The 17,918-nt window shown below is 39.1% G+C and overlaps 1 protein-coding gene across 1 annotated transcript; it reads left to right on the top strand.

Annotated features, from left to right (window-relative positions):
- Positions 1-1,835: 1,835 nt before the first annotated feature.
- On the top strand, positions 1,836-17,234 carry fndc7b (fibronectin type III domain containing 7b; the record flags this gene model as incomplete). Its single annotated transcript, XM_079802063.1, has 14 exons — positions 1,836-1,892; positions 2,135-2,141; positions 2,281-2,544; positions 3,039-3,299; positions 5,246-5,503; positions 5,904-6,155; positions 7,955-8,209; positions 10,344-10,601; positions 10,690-10,947; positions 11,323-11,577; positions 12,788-13,048; positions 15,020-15,049; positions 15,213-15,261; positions 16,440-17,234. The coding sequence occupies 13 exons, from the start codon at positions 1,836-1,838 to the stop codon at positions 15,233-15,235; spliced, it is 2,439 nt and encodes an 812-aa protein (XP_079658189.1). The 3' UTR covers positions 15,236-15,261; positions 16,440-17,234.
- Positions 17,235-17,918: the final 684 nt, after the last annotated feature.

Raw genomic sequence — 17,918 nt, 5'->3', positions numbered from 1 at the left:
AGTGAGTGAGTGCGCGCGCCCGTGCTTGGATATGCGCAGATTTTTAAGCGTGTTATTTTTGAAAGTCAACTTCTGTATTGGTGCATAACTTAAAAGTCACCTTTACTGCCCGGGCAATACAGTTTATTAAACGGGTCGTTCTTCAATTGGAGTGGCCATTCGAGGGGCGCAGAATTAGTTATTCTGGCAAAACTTTACAAGGTCTCATTTGTTGACAGTTATGCTGCCTTCACGTGCTATCGGAATAATCGTAAATACGAGTTTCCGAGGTAAAAATTGCACATGAACGCCCCCACATTCTGAAACTTGAATGCAATGAGCTCGTAATCACGACTTCAGAAGTCGGAATTATCAAATTTCCGATAGCACGTGAAGGCAGCATACATGCATGAGCTAACTATCAATGAGCAATTGATTTTTGTTAGTAAAAATACAATTGTTCATTGTTTGTTTATGTTGTTCACAGTGCATTAACAAATAGGCTAGCCAACAACTTACTTTTAATATTAGTTAACGTTAATTTACACAATACTACGTAGTATTATGTTAAAATCAACATTATCTAAGATTAATACATGCTTCAGAATGATTGTTCATTGTTAGTCAATGTTAACAAATGAAACCTTATTGTAAAGTGTTACCATTATTTGAAATGAAGGCTATTTAAAATATGTTTAATATGCCATATTTAGTAAAATGGAAGCTTAGGACATAATTTTTAATTAATTTTAATTAAATACTGCGTTTGTGGTTTTAAGCACTGGTGCACTGTCAATGGTGTGAGTGACCACAAGATTTTGCTAAAATGGGGACTTCCCATGATAGATCAGGAGACATTTTGGAAATATTAATAAGACTATATAAAAAAAAAAAAAAAAATATATATATATATATATATATATATATATATATATATATATATATATATATATATATATATATATATATAATATATATATATATATATATAATATATATATAATATCTAACCTTTACACAGGAAAAAGTAGTCCAGCGACATACATTGTTGTCACACCACAGTTAACTTTTCCTTAAATATAATATAAAAAAAAATAAAAAAAAAACTTTATTCACAATATAACCACTTTGTGTGTTAAAACTACACCAGGATACCTGATGTTTGGTGGAAACATGCAGATTTTGTTACACATGAAATCTCTCAAACTCAATTAAATATATATTTAAAAAGAACAACTTTTAACAGTGCATAAAATACAAGTATGCAAACATTTTATGATTCATTGATATTTAAAGTTTATTTCAACTGTTGCAAATTAGTGGGACACCACTAATGAAAACACACCATTAAACCATAAAAAACGTAAAGGGTAAAAAGAAGTCTTTATAATTATACATAAACTAAATTTGGCCCAAAATGTACAATCTCAAAATTACAAAAAGAAAATGTGGTCTCTTTTGTAAAGAAAAGATTGCAGGGACAGAATACCTATGTAACACTTTATAATGAATGTTTTTACATAATTGGCAACTAAACTACACAAACGTGTATAAACCACACTATTTGCAATAGACTGCAGGCTAAACAGCATTAGACCTCTTCCCCCAGTCTACTGTTACACCTGTTTGCCTCCGTTTCTCATCTCCCCTTCTGACTGGCTAGCTCATTCTCATCTCAAGCTCTTATTGGCCAGCTCTTCTGAGGAGGCGGAGCTAGGTTAAAGCATCTGAGATGTCTTCAAGAAAAACTCCATGTATGTTCAGCCAAAACACAAGAAACAGAAGAAGAGAGTGTGTTTAATTAAAAAACAAAACAAAAAAGAGAGATAAACCAGGATTTCAAACAGAGAAAACAGATGGCAGGCTTTGGAGGAATCAAGGGACTGGCGTTTTTGCTTGGAGTACTCTCACAGGTACAGAGTTATGAGTCACATTTTATTTATTTATTTATTTATGTATTACCCTTTATTCATGTATGAACAGTTCCATAAGATGTAAAATATATAACGTTTTCTGTTATTCTGTCAAGCATTCATATTTTAACTTTCTATTTAAAACAGTTACAGAAAACACTTCAAAATCTAATAATAGGGAAAATGTATACAATAGTGTACTTAATCTAATGAAAGTCTTTTTTCATTGGTTTCATTTACAGGCATCAGGTACTGCTCATCTGGATCCAATTTACAGTATCTGTTTAAATTAAAAATCAAACTCATTTATAAAATGTTCTTGGTTATTTGCATTAAATAAACAGCATTGATGAAGACCTCAGAAAGATATGTTTCTTGTATTTTTCAGGCAGCACAATGACCGTGAGTGTTTTTACGGTGACATCAAAGAGTGCAGTGCTGCGCTGGAGCAGATATGAAGGTGCATTGTCCTACAGAGTAACAGCTTCCCTCCGGAACTCTCCAATCCCCGTGGTCTTTGCCAGCTTTGGACAGAACACTATTATGGGCTCCATTAATTCCCTGAACCCCAACACTCAATACACCTTTCGTGTTGAGGCCCTGGGAAGCCTCATGAACATGCTGGGAGACGCTAATGTGGATGGATCTACTGGTGCGTATTGAACTAGCGATGTCTTGCTCAAGAGTGGTAATATGTCTCAGTGTGAAAAACTTTAAGCTTTCTTTGCCTGGAAATTCCCTCATACTTCCAGGTTTTCCATAGTCATATAAACCCTGTTTCAGGCTTAGCATGTTTGATAAACATTGTTTGATAAACTGACCTACACCCTTAAAAATAAAGGTGCCAGGAAGAACCAAAAAGGGGTTTTCACAGTGATGCCACAGAAGAACCATTTTTGGTTCCCTGAAGAACCGTTTTGTGAAAGGAACCTACAAAGAACATTTTGTGTAATGGAATGGTTCTTTGGATATTAAAGGTTCTTCATGGAACCATACACCCCGCCAAAGAACCATTTAAGAACCTTTATTTTTAAGAGTGTAGTTGCAGCTTAACATTTCTGAATCCATTTGGCTCCTACTAAGAGCATTGTTAATTGCAGTTAACTGAAATAAATGAAACTGTACAATTTATTTTCTTATGTTTAGCTCCCGATGTGCCCACCATTGACATGGCCTCCTCTAAAGAAAGCCAGAGTATCACTGTGGAATTCACTCCTGTCTCCGGTGCAACGTCCTACATCCTGCGCGCTGAGACAAACGATGGATCTTTCTTCTCTGAGAGCACAGTACCCATGTCTCCGGGGACTGTCACCAACCTCCAGCCATACACAGACTACATTCTCAGTGTCATGTCTGTCAACAGTGCAGGCAGAAGCCAGCCATCCATCTCCGTGGTGGCAAAGACAGGTATATTTTTCTCCTCTCTCTCCACCCTTGTGACCTAGAGGCCAAAGAAATGATCCATTCATGAAGGGACAGAGTTGGCTATTCTCTAACCCTCACCCAGTGCAGAAACCTTATCCTCTCATTGGGGGGGGGGGGGGGGGGCATCAGAATAAGCTACATAGCGGATCTCATGGGCTTAATTTTTAGCAGCATGCATAGGTTGTGTTCACATTTTCAATTAAATAGGTTTCGCACGCAAGTATCCCTAAGTAACAATATCCAGGTGTGAGAAGATGAACTATGACAAAAGGGCTGCCCTTCTCAAGGGACTGGGCACAGAAAGTTTATTCTGTGTCTTTACCTTAGGGCCCTCAGCAGTTTTGTTTCATTGTTCAGGTAGCACGTTTTCCACCTGAGATGGTCACAAGAAAATAATAAGGGAAGGGACCTTAATTCTCAGAACAGAAATCCTATCACTTACACATATCCACAGAATTGCGTCATGCATATGATACATTACAGCACAATGGGATGTTTTCTTCAAACAACTTAAGCAATGTGAGAACTAGTTACGACACACCAGGAAGTGGTAAGAGTAGAACCCTATGCCTAGATTTGATTGAAAAGTATCCAATTTCAAGAGAAAACTGGGGAAAGGAAGGGATTAGAAAGGAACAGGAGAGGGCCAGACAGGATATTCCAGGGGAAGGGCAGGAAAGGGAAAGAAAAGGAAAGGAAAGGACTGGATAGGAAAGGGAAGGGAACAGAGGGACTGAATGCAATGAAACCTAAAGGGAACAGAAAGGAATGGGAGAGGGACAGACAGGATATTCCAGGGGAAGGGCAGGACAGGAAAAGACTGGACAGTGAAGGGAACCGAGGGTAATGGAACAGAACAGATGGGACCTGAAGGGAACAGAAGAGGGACAGACCAGATATTCCAGAGGAAGGATGGGACAGAAAAGACTGCCCTGTTGAAAAAAAACAGCATATGCTGGTTAGGTATGTTTTGAAGCATGGCAGCTGGTTTGAGCTGGTCTTTAGCCTTTAGCTGGTCCTAAGCTGGTCCTAAACTGGTCCTAAGAAACTAGCTCCAGCTCAGGACCAGCTTAAACCAGCTCAAACCACAGAAGGCAATGGAACAGAACAGAACAGAACAGAAAGGAACGGGAGAGGCACAGACAGGATATTCCAGGGGAAGGGCAGGACAGGAAAAGACTGGACCAAGAAGTGAACAGAGGGTAATGGAACAGAACAGAAGGGACCTAACGGGAACAGAGGGGAACAGAAAGGAACAGGAGAGGGACAGACAGGATATTCCAGGGGAAGGGCAGGACAGGAAAGGCCTGGACAGGGAAGGGAAAAGAGGGACTGAGGGTAATGGAACAGAACAGAAGGGATCTAAAGGGAACAGAAAGGAACAAGAGAGGGACAGACATGATATTAAAGGGGAAGGGCAGGACAGGAAAGGCTTTGACAGGGAAGGGAACAGAGGGACTGAGGGTAATGGAACAGAACAGAAGGGTCTTGAAAGGAAAAGAGGGGAATGGGAGAGGGACAGTCAGGACCTGCCAGAAAATGTATGGGAATTAAAAAGAACAGAAGGGAACAGAAATTAACGGGAGAGGGACGAACAAGACATGCCAAGACAAGGACATGACAGGACAAGAAAGGAAAGGATAAAATAGAAAACGAGTGAAGGGGAAGAGAAAAAACAGAAAGGAAAGAGCAGGTAGGAAAGGGCAGGGAAGAAATGAAAAGGTACTGCTCTGATTACTTTACACCACCTATCAGTTGTCTCTCATGTCCATTTCACTTGAACAAAATGAACCTAAACCTCAGAATTAGATCGCTTAGCTTGGGATTCAACCTTCAGAAAAAAAAAATGCTTTTGGTCACAATGCAGCCGTCTGTCTGATCTTTTACCTTTACTGTTTCTCTCTCTTCCTCATTCTGTTGGACCCCAGTCCTTTCTTCTCCTCAGTTCAACACAAGCTCTCCCAGTAACAGCAGCATCCTGGTCAAGTGGGAGCCAGTCAATCATGCTGTCCTCTACAGCCTCAGCATCATCAAAGACGGTTCATACAGCAAAAGTAGCATCAACACCACAGACACTCAGGTTCTCTTTCAAGACCTGGAGGCAGGAACCCTTTATTGTATTAAGGGAAACGCCTGGAGTCCTGAGAACATTCACGGAGATGACTTCACAATGTGCCAGATCACACGTAAGAGGATAGGAATGGAAAGAGAGATTACTAAATTTACAAAATTTAGGCAGTCATTGTGCACTTAATACAAATATACAGTTTTGTCATACCTCTAAATCACACTTAAGGAAGAGAAATGTGTCAATAACAGAGCAACCAGCAATGAATGCACACTAAGTACAGCATATTAGGCAGGGATTTTCAGGGCTCATCGAGGGCCGACATCCTGCAGAGTTTAGCTCCAACCTGGTCTATCACACCTGCATGAAAGACCTTTATTAGCTGATTCAGGTGTGTTTAATAGGGTTGAAGCTAAACTGTGCAGAACAGTGGCCCTCCATGTGCTGGATTGAAAGTGTTAATGATAAATATCTTCTATAGTTAAGACACCTTAAACTTTGTTTGTGTGTCTCCTCAGGTTCTCCCAGTCCTCAGTTTATTTCTCTGGTGGTGACGAGCACCCCTGACGCGGGTATTGTAGTGTCGTGGAACTCAACCAAGGGTGCAGAGCAGTATTTAGCCTTGAGCTTGTCTGGCCAGAACTGCTCCTCATCTACTAACTCCTGCACCCTGACTCCTTTGAGATGTGGAGAGACCAACTCTGTCACAGTGATCGCTATCAACAAGGGCGGAAACAGTGTCCCCTCATACCCAGTACAGATTGTTTCTTGTGAGTAAACCGATTCACACGTAGATAACAGGACTTGCTCAGTTTGATGTACTTAATATTGTCAGGACTTTCCAATCCTTGTCCTGGAGGGCCACTCCAACACAACTGCCTTGAAGTTTCCAGTGATCCTGAAGACCTTGATTAGCCGGTTCAGTTATGCTTAAAGTTGCAGTCTTATTATTTTAAAATTATTTAAAATCAATTTTTTAAGCAAGTACATAACCAGCCAGTGTTCAAAACTATCTCCTTACCTTGGGGTAGGTAAAATAATCTTGTTTCTGTTTGAAATCTTGTTTATTATTTTTCTTACCCCATTTTTTTTTTTCCAGAAAAAAAGAAAAAATGGTAATTTTACTTATCTATTAAATGCATCTTGGTTTAAGAATTTTTTAGATATTTCATTAGAAGCAAAACAAAAATATTAAATAAGAAAAGCATTTTTGCAGTGTACTTACCTGTTTAGATGACATTTTGCGGGTAAAATTCTTATTTTGAATGTACTTCCAAGACGTGACGATACACAACCCACGTGAAGGGGTAATTCAGCAAGATGATAATTCAGCAAGTAACTGCAATTGCAGGTTTCACACAGATAAATTCTTATTTTGGATGTACTTCCAAGACGTGGAATCTGATTTCGAAGTACAGTATCCACTGAGGTGCAGTGAATGAATGACAGCCACACAAACTCCTCAAAACATTAGATGTATCCACGCGGAGGAGCCGTGCCGATGCACAAACCACATAAAGATTATAATTCAGCAAATAACTGCAATTGCAGGTTTCACAAAAAGATGGCGACAAAGAGGCATTTTTTTAAAAATATGTTAGGTCCATATGTGTTTGTGTTATGTCATGAATGTGAAAATGAACTGCTACCTCCTCTGTCAGCTCTAGCCACTGAAAAGCAATAAGCGGAGAAATCAGGCCATTTTCAAAAGCTGGTCAGTCTGACGTGGTGTTGCCCGAGTTCATTACTATTCATGAGCTCGCTCAGTTGAGACCACGCCCACAGAATTCGTCTAGCTCAGTGACAATTTTCGTATACAGCAAGGATGGCTGAACGTTATATATAATAGGCAATATACCTGAAGAAGCCATTTCTGCAGCGATTCCAGACAATTATAGTATATGATAGTAAACAAAGTTCTTCTACTTGTTGCGCTGGGTAAAGGATGCTGATAGTCAGGCTCTCATTGGCTAGCTGTTAGCCAATCAGAGTCAAGCAGCTTGAATAGAATAGCTTGAAACAAGGTAACCAAGGAATTTTTTTCCACAAAGAAAATATTACAGAGTCCAAGGTAGAACTTCAGACATTACCACAAAAGTAATGAAATATGTGTGGCAGGGCACCTTTAATTATGGCTAAACTCTTCAGGATAGTGGCCCTCCAGGAGCAGGATTGGACAGGCCTTTATTAAGATATACTGTAATGTTAACAACACAAAGCTCTCTCATCTGTCCGTTTACTGAAACTATACCAAACAGCACATTCAAAAACATGTTATGGTTATGACAACCATTAGCATGTAAAGATATGACCAACCACATTTACAGTAGGCCTACATATCAAAGACGCCTATACTGAATATTCAGCAACTTGGCTCTGTTACTTAATTCCCATGTAAAGAGGTTAGTCAATCCTAAACTAGGCCTACGTCAATTATATACAGATCTGTCATTAGGTCTTCTGAAGTGTCATTAACATTGTTTGAGCAGCTGAGTGAAATTTAAGTCATTATCACTGAAAATCATGTCCTTTGCAGTGACTCTCATTGTCTTAACCTGTTATTTGTCAGTCCCTTGTCCCCCACAGCCTATCTGGGTGGAGGAGGTGGTGGCTGGTAACTGCTCTTTGAAGTGGGGCCCCGTCCCTCTCGCACAGTACTACACTACCTTTATTAAGAGTGATGATGGCATCGAGGGGACGTGCAACTCAACTGAGCCACGCTGTCAGTTTAACTGCAGCTGCGGATACTCCTACATCATGAGTGTGTTTGCACACAACCAGGCTGGACCCAGTCCTCCGGGACCTCTCGTCAACCACACCACCTGTGAGAGCTTCATGTTATTTTAGCACTTTAATGAATATAAAATGAACATACCTTTCTTCCCTGAAAACAAGCCAAAAAGATTGACATCATGTTGCACTCACAGGCAAATTTGTCCAATCAAATGCTCTCTAGAATGATCTTCCCCTACTATGATACTAGCAAATCCTGGTGTGCTTCTCATTTCTTTTTTGTGCATCCTCGTTTCCTTGCTTCCGTTCCTTGCGTCTTAGCTCCAACCCCTTAGGATGCAAGGGTGCAAGTCCTTGCTCATGACTCCTTAGGAAGCTTCCTCACTCCTCGCTTCCCTCGCGGTGCAATTATAGAACTGAGATGCCCTTTAAGATGGCTGAGTTCGAGCGATTTCCCGGGTCACGGGCTGGAGGATGGAGGAGTGAGGAAACATCAATTTGAGTATTGACAAGCACCTGGGTCACTGCTGTCATGTAAAATAAAGTATTTTGTCAATTTAAACAGAGACTAACCCTTTGATATATCCCATCCAGACTTACCCTTTAAATTGTAACATCCACAGGGAAGAAGACTCATCAAGTGATTCCATGGAGTCTTTAACACTCTGGTACTCTTCGGTCATTTTTGACTGAAATGAATTAATTAATTGTTTTATAACTTCAATGGAATGGTACGAAACTTGGTAAAGGTTTTGGCACTTGCTGTGTGAACATAAAACAAATCATGGACATGATTCGAAAAGGTTAAATGGCCCTAAACTAATGGTCACACTCTAGTATTGTTTGCGGTCAAAAATGGCCGCATTGGAAATGGATGGGAGACAAATTTCATCTATTGGAAACATTTGGTACTGCACACAAACAAATTCTTACTGAAAGCAATTTTTTTTTTAGATATGAACCTAAAATTTGGAACACAAATTTTTTAGATTGATGGCTTTGATTTTCTCACAGTTTTAAGGCCTGTACACACTGGGACTTATCGCTTACTGCGCTTATCGCCAGCGTTTTTCGTGACGTTTTTCGGCGCGTCTTGAGTGTTCACACCCAAGCGATTTTCACTGGCGATGCGCCGAGTGAATGTGCACATTCAGTAGATAGCGCTCCCGGTACACAAGGTGGTGCTGCGGCACTTTACGCTTCTGACACTCGCTTGTCACACAGAAGAAGAAGAGAAACAGTTTTTACGTGCTTGCCAAAACCACAGATATATTATGTGTATGGCCAAAACCATCACACACGTTTTGCTATCTGGCAGGCAGCATTATCAGCTCATTTTCTCTTTGTCTACTTACTACTTCTTCGTCTTATCAATGTGTGCTTGGCAAGACCGTTTTGTGCTTGAGCGCCACCCAGTCGTGTTTTACTGTCACTTCAGCAGCTCCAGGCACGTGAACAAAAGCGCTGATCTCATTGGTCGGCCAGTTTTGAACGCGCCGCGTCAAAATAAAAAAACGAACCCGAGGCGTTGTTTTAAAAATGACGCTTTTACGCCTGGCGTTTTACGCGTCGGTGTGCACACTCACATTGGCGCCCTTTGTTTAGTCACGAGGTGTTAAATGTCGGCGATAAACGCGCGCGAAAATCGTAGTAAAACGTGTTTTGGAAAATATATATTTTCATAACAATAATTGTAAAATGTAATCATTTTTTTTAAGTTCACTTTTTACAACTTTTTTCACTCCAGCAATAATCTGCCAAGTGCCCTCTTTAAAAAAAGAGACCAAACTTCAGCCTGTGCTCCAAAGCATTCAAGATTTATGACAGTTTAAGTTGGAAATATAATTATTAGGTCCATGCTCAAAAAGTGAAAACATGTATTATAACTCAAATATAATTCCATACCATAAAATACAAAACTATTTATTAAAAACATTGTCAAACTAAAATATAATACTTTTTTTTTCATTTTATTTTCGACCAACAAGCGAACAGTACCAGAGGGTTAAACACATCAAATGTCTTTACACCACCCCTTAAATAGTGTTTTGGACCTGTCCCACAGTGTCATAATTTTGACATAATTACAAAAGCGTAATATTTCGCCCATGACCCTGTTACTGCATGATTTTCTCCATAAAACTGTGATGACTGCATTGATTTTTTTAAATAACAAAAATGCCTTTGCATAAAGAACCTTATTTATCTTCACTTACTATCCACAGTGCCTTGCTGTCCAGAGCTCACAGCGGTTTCTGCAGTTTCTTGGGAGACGCTGATGATACAGTGGTCCCCTGTGCGTGGTGCGGATCTGTATGAGACTCGTGCGGTGGATGCAACAGAAACGGTTCTGTGTAACGACACGGCACCCAGCTGCGCCCTCTCTGACCTCAATTGCAACAGCAGGTACAGCGTAGTCGTCATTCCATGCAACGACGTAAGTGGCTGCAACCTCACCTGCAGACCACAAACACACGAAACAGGTATACTCACACACTCAGTTTGAATTTAGATCATGAATATGTGCCACAGATGTATAACTGCACACACTCTCTCTTTTTTTCCAAAAAGCTCCATGCATGCCTGAGATCACCGGTGTGAGCCAGAGTAATGTGTCTAGTGTGCTGGTTAACTGGACTTCTACTAACACAGCTGCCAACTACACTGTCAGTCTGATTGGCCCAGTAGGCAACACGCTTTACTGTCAGTCAAATGGCACTTCCTGTAAGGTGCCCAACCTGCCCTGCGGCTCCATCTATGATGTCAGTGTCATCGCATCCTCCTCAGCTGGAGTTAGCATTCCCAGCTACACCATTCCCCTGGAAACAGGTTAGCTTTCCATTCAGAGAGCAAAGGAGCCAATTGTGTCAAAAAAGAAAAGTTCCAAAACCTACACAGGCAGCTAAAATACATTCAATGATTTAAGAATTCAAGTTTTATGATTACAAATACATTTCCTTCAAAAAGTATCAATAAAACCCCTAAATATGGGCTATTTTAACCTATATTTGTACAGCTCTATATTTAAAGCTTTAGCTTAGCAACATGCTAACAGAAAACTATTGAAATCAAATGTGAGGAAAGAGTTTTTGCCTATGTAGAGCATTTTTAATGAGTTCAAGAATGCTGTTTTTTGGTTCTGGAGCGCATGTCTTTTTAGTTGAAAGTCAAAAAATGTACTTGTATTAATATTGTTTTTCCCAGCACCTTGTTGCCCAGCCAATCTCACGGTGAGCCAGGTGACCCAGGCCATGACCAACGTGAGCTGGGCGGACGCTATCGGCGCCCAGACCTACATCGCCTCCCTGTCTTCACCACGAGGCGATGCGCAGTGTCACACTATGGACACAGAATGCGTGATGGGATGCATCACCTGCGGCACTAACTACACCGTCTCCCTGGAAGCGATCAGTCACACCGGGCACAAGGCGGAGTGCACCTATCATGGATTTTCTGCCGGTGTGTTCTCAATAACTTGACATTATTAGTGGTAGAAAAACCACAAATGCGTATTGTCGCTGTCCAATGAAAGCAGTCTCCAAAAAAATGCATATTTCACATTAGTCACCTTTCGCACTATAAATTCTATCATTATATGTGAACTGTTTCATCTATGGTAAAAATTCAAAATGGCAAAAAGCAGACATGTGAGTTTTTGGTAACACTTACACTTGTTGGTTATTAGCATGCATATTACTAGGACATTGGCTGTTTATTAGCACTTATAACTTATGATCTTATTCTACATCCCGTAATCCTACCCAATACCTAAATTTAAACACTACAACAACTACAATACTAACTATTAATAAGCAATAAATTATGAATTGATTGAGGCAAAAGTCGTAGTTAATAGTGAATATGTGTTCCTCATACTAAAGTGTTATCGAGTTTTTCATCAGACAGCAACAATATAAAAAATAGAACTGCTTCCATAACCGTTTGGTGAGATAATTATGCTGCCTTCATGTGCTATCGGAAATGTACCAATTTCAAAGTCATAATTACAAATTTGCTGCTTTGTTGCCATAAAGAATAGGAATCAAGGAGGACGGCAAATTCATTCATGTCCATTTTTTGGGGAAATCTTATTAAAACTTAAAACTGCATAATAGATATTTAGTCAATATCCAACTGAATGTGAATAAAATGTAGCGTCCCATTCTTTGGCAACCCTATAAACATTCACCTCGCTATCTAGATAGCTTACTGACGATTCGGGAATTCGGTACATAATCAACTCAATACAATACATACATGTCTCAGAAACAAATTTCAGCTGACATCATCTAGGCCAGGGGTGTCCAAAGTTGGTCCTGGAGGGCCACTGTCCTACAGAGTTTAGCTCCAACTTGCCTCAACACACCTGCCTGGAAGTTTCTAGTATGCCTAGTAAGGCCTTAATTAGCTGTTTTAGGTGTGTTTAATTGGGGTTGGAGCTAAACTCTGCAGGACAGTGGTCCTCCAGGATCAGACACCCCTGATCTAGGCCATGGAGGTGGGGCAAATAATGTTAGCCAATAGGCAAGTAGCTATTTAGTCATTGTTGTAGTTAATGCAGCACTTCTAAGATCTAGCCAGTAATTCATGCCAGGTAACGTGTATAAAGCTTATACTATCACCTGTTGAATCTTATTGTGGAGTTTCATCTGTTCTCTTCTCTCTCAAGGTGAATGCTGTCCCTCGGGCATCCGTCTCTTTAGAGGAACCAATAACACGCTGCGTGTGCACTGGAGGTCAAGCAGCGCCCTCACCAACTACACGGCAGAAGTTAAGGGAAACGGCAGCCCTCGCGTGTGCAGCCCAGCGCCCGGCTACAGCACATGCGATGTGTCAGAGATCGTGTGCGGCCAGGTGTACTCCGTGGTCGTCGCCCCACTGAATCGGGATGGAACCAAGGTCCCGTTCTGTACCAGCAGGATGTATTCAGGTAATGAGGTGCCCCAAAAATAATTTAGACACACTTAACATTTTTGATTTTCATTGCATTAGATAAAATATCAGTTAAACTTTTTATTTTAAGGTGTCCTTGTAACAGTGTAATTATACATGAAAGTATTGAGTAATATTAATTTACAACATGTACTTACTATAGGGTTAGGTTTAGGATTAGTTGCATTTAATTAGGGGCCAAGTATCCACGGTGCTATGGCACCTATTGTAATAGTTAGTGTTCTTACTCTTCTTCTGCTTCTATTTTTTCCGCTCTTGAGTCTGTGGCAGCCCATTTAACCACTTGCGGAAAAGTTATGAAATTTGGTACACAGATGGAGAACAGTCTTGTCTGTCACCTTAGCAAATTTGGAGTCTCTAACTTAATCCCTCAAGCGCCACCACCTGTCCAAAGTTGCACTCACATTTATCTTAATAACTCTTGAACTGTAAGGGCAAGAAACAAAATTATTTTTCTTCTGATTCCGTGGCTCAAGTTGATTCGATTGCACCCTATTACGTAATTTTCCATCATCCAATTTTTGCCTCCATTTTGAATTTTCTAAAAAACCTACTTTTTCAAACTCCTCCTAGGTTGCTCCTGTTGCTCCAATTTGCACAAAAAAATTAATCAGATCATCTTCAGGCCATAATGAGAAAAACTTCAAGTTGATTTGTCAAACTAAAATGGACATGAGGCTATATCTCCGCAACGCTTTAGCATATTCTGACCGAATTTGGTGTGTTATGACAACCATGATCTGAGGCTACCGGCACAGTTTCGGAAAAAATGACACGGAATAGTCAGGAGATATGAAAAATGAACATACTTCTGAATGATTTGGCCAAAAATTCAGTGCAGCATGCCAAGTCGAATGATACCCAATTTCCCAATCTCTGCCATTTTGTGTGTCGGCCATTTTGAATTTTCGTCAATGCTATATTTTATGAACACACTGGTGTGTTGTTACGAAACTTGGTATATGTTTTTTGGCACCATGCCCTGACCGTTCTCAAAACATTTAAGGGCAGCGAGACCTTGTGATCAAACGTTTTCCAAAAAACGTTTCATTAAATTAGCCTATTGTAATGAAACTGGTCTAAACAGATTCCTTTGGTCATGGTTTGAACATAGATGCCAGTTTTGCCATAGTTGGCCAAACTTCCTTTCCGCCATGAATTTCTTTAAAAACCTACTTTTTTAACTCCTTCTAGACCGTCAGTCCGATTTCAAAAATCGAATCGTTTCATCTTAGGACCATGCTGGCAAAAAGTTATGGATTTTGTGTTGCTAGACAAAACTGTCCGTTTTGTATACCACATCAACAAAGTTGGGGCATGATGCCAAAATGACTCTTGAGGCTGCATCTCTGCAATGCCTTGGCATATTAACACCAAACTTTGCGTGTGTTATTGTCCCCCCAAACGGACCACAAAACATCAATTTACTCAAAGTGCCACCTATTGGTCAAATGATAAACCGTATTTATGATTTTTCAGCCTTATTGCCTAAAATCATCTTAAAATGTCTTTAATTGCTCATTGTTGCAGTTGGTCTGATGCTCCCAGTCATGGTGGCATGACTTATGTGCTTGGCCCCTTAATTGCTGCTTGCAGCTTTATTTATTCAGAGTGTACTGTTATTACTATAGTAAGTGCATGAAACATGTGTAACAACAAGGTAAAATAAAGTGTTAACAAAATATCAAACTAAATGGCATCTGGAAACAAACCAAAAGGTGATTTTTAGTGGATGTAGAAGTCCACAGTGTATGCATGAATAATGAATGTTCACGTGAATGTTTGTACTATCTTTCTATGAAATAAATCCTTTGCTATTCTGTTATCTAATGCAAAGACATTCAGATTATTTTTAAGTGTTGCATAGCAATATTGCTTTGTGATTGAACATTACATTACTGAAATGAGTATAAAAATGCATGACTTTTGTGCACGTTTTGTCTTTCAGTCTCGTGTGTGGGCAGCAGTGTCGGAATGGGTAAGAATGAGAACATTAAGCATATTCAACTGAATAAATTGCTCAAAATCATACCAAGAATTAGGCAAAAATGTCCATATGAAGTATCAAATGCACTATTACAAAAAAATCCAGGAAATGAAATATTTGACATTCATTAACTGAAGCCTTTCTTTACTTTCAGTACTCTACCGAGGAAAAAGATAATGATGGGATGTCCTTCAAACAGTGAGGTACGGCCAGTACAGACACATGTATCTTCATTACACACATTGGACTGCCAGTCCTTTCACAGACTAATCCTCAGTATGCGAGTATCCTCATGCGAGTATCATATCACATCTACAAACCAAGATTCTGTTGCAACTGGGTAATAGATTTAACCCTCATCCTTCCATCTGGTCATTTTGACCCAAAACTCATTTTAATTTCTTTTTTTTTTACAAACTGAGAGTTAATCGGAGTGGTCCAAGACACTAGGACTTTAGTCGCACTTGAACCACGAATGCACACCTTTTTTTTTTTTTTCTGGATTGGAGAAGGTTTGTGATTGATATTTAAAAAAGTAACAAATCCTTCCCTCGCAGGTCAATTCGACCCCCATGAATTAAATTGCTTTAGTATCCATCGAAAAATGCTCACAATTCAAAACAAAAAAATGCTAAAACTATCAAAAAATGATTGTATAATGTCTACATGTGTATCTGGATGCACACTGAAGAACTGACTTTAGGACCCAGCGGAACAGCTCATCCGTGGCAAGAATCATGAAATATCATCTTATATTATCTTTTTCCAAAGACATCCGATGTAAGATATTTTGAGCTGAATTAAAGGGGTTATGCATGAAATTGTGAGTTGAAGTTGAAAGAATGTGCATAATTAAAATGAAGCATAATTTTAGGGCTTCGGGTCATTTTGACCCGCGAGGGAAGGATTTGTTACAAAGTGCAAGGGAAGGATGAGGGTTGAAGGGCAAGTTCACCAAAAACTGAAAATTCTGTCATCTTTTACCCATTTTGTTGCAAACATGAATTTGTTGTAACACTTTATTTTGATGGCCCCCTTTAGACATTCTGTTGACTATAAGTAACGTTGCACCTACATGTCGACTAACTCTGAGTATTAGTTGTGTATTAGTATACTGGTAGGTTAGGGCTCGGGTAAGTAGACATGTACTTGCAGTTACTTATCAGTAGAATGTTTGAATGAATTATTGCAGATATTTATTTATTTAGTTTATTGTACAATTGTATTTAGTGGCACAATTATGATTTGTTTCATGTGTTCTGAACACATTTTTTTTTTAAAAATCAAACAGAACAAATTCCACCATGCATGTTCCTGTATAGGTGAAGTGGGGGAAAAAAAAAAATCACAATATATTTGACTTTTTTTTCCTTTTGTACAGCTTCTGGTAATATTGGACGACTGGATTCTTCAGAAAATGCCCTCAAACCTGTATTGAATACTTTACAACAAAATCAGTCAGACAGTGAACAAATTTGAATGTTATTACTTGAATAATGTTATTAGTCAGGATTCAACACTGTCCAGTCACTGATGTTTATATATTTAAATTGCTTTTAAAATATAATATGTAATTTATGTCAATCATTTAATATGGTTTGATTAGAAGTGACACTGATTAATGGGAGAATCTATCAGAGGAATTTGCATGTTTTACAAGTTGCAAGATTTTATTACAATATTATGCGATTAACACACAATCCGTTCAATTCAACAAACAATGAATGTAAATGTATTATTATGTTATTAACTGAATTTTCAGGGATCCCTAATGTTATCTCAGGGATTTTCACTGAAGACAATGATCTAGTGTGTCAAATTATTTTCTGCAATTGTAATTTCTACGATTCTCCCCTTAAAAAATTCAGTTGATAATAAATTGAAAGTTATTTTGGTGAACATCCAAACATCTCACTTTGTAAAGTGTTACGTCTGCATCAGTTTCCAGGAATAATTGACATAAAATGAAACTAACAGTAATTTCCCAGTTTTTAACAGGAGGATCAATCTGAGAGATAAATGAAATTGCACTCCCCTATATACAGTACGCGGTGCCTCTGAGGGAAATCTAAATCTGTTTGTCAATTGAACTTCCCTTGGATGTTTGTCAAATACATTATTTGTTGGGATGTGAATGAACATCTACGTTTTGACAATAAAATTAATTCCCTGCATTAATAATGCGTGACTGTGTTTGCTTCCCCATTACCAATGAGAAAGTTACAAAGAGACAACTGTTATAACCCATATTATGTGGTGTGGTGGATTTTCTGGAACGGCAACTTAGGTACTCAAATTATGACAGACAGACAGACAGAAAGAAAGATAGTTACAGAGGTAGACAGACTGTACATATGGCAGCCATTAATGTGTCACATATCACACTGAAAAGTATCTAAAATTAATCAAAATCCCAGCCAAGACTGGGAAACCAGTAAACCAGCTTAAGGGTTTTTCATGCAGAGGATTCATAATGCATAAATAAAACATACCACTACTTAACCGTCTGGGGCTCTTCGGTCATTTCTGACCCAACTTTTTTAAAATAAAAAAATGTTAAAAGTCGTAGCTTCATCGGAATGGTCCAAAACTTGGTGACTTTATTGGTACTTGGTATATGAACACCCAAACAAATTGGGGACAGGATTTGAAATAAGTGGTCGTAAAAAAAATTGTCACACTCAGGACCTTCAGGTCAAAAATGACCCCCATAGGAAATGAATGGGAAATTGGCAAAAATATGAAAATACAGAGTTTTTTTGTCTATACAATCTACAAATCAGGCAGGATGCAGAATAAAAGGACTCAACAGTGAAGGGGTGAATCTCTAAAACATCAAGAGTGCAAAACAGACAAAAAA

This window comes from Gobio gobio (genome assembly GCF_949357685.1).
Source record: "Gobio gobio genome assembly, chromosome: 21".
Taxonomy (NCBI): Eukaryota; Metazoa; Chordata; class Actinopteri; order Cypriniformes; family Gobionidae; genus Gobio; species Gobio gobio.
Note: the sequence above shows the minus strand (reverse complement) of the source record. Positions and strands in the feature narration are given on the sequence as shown.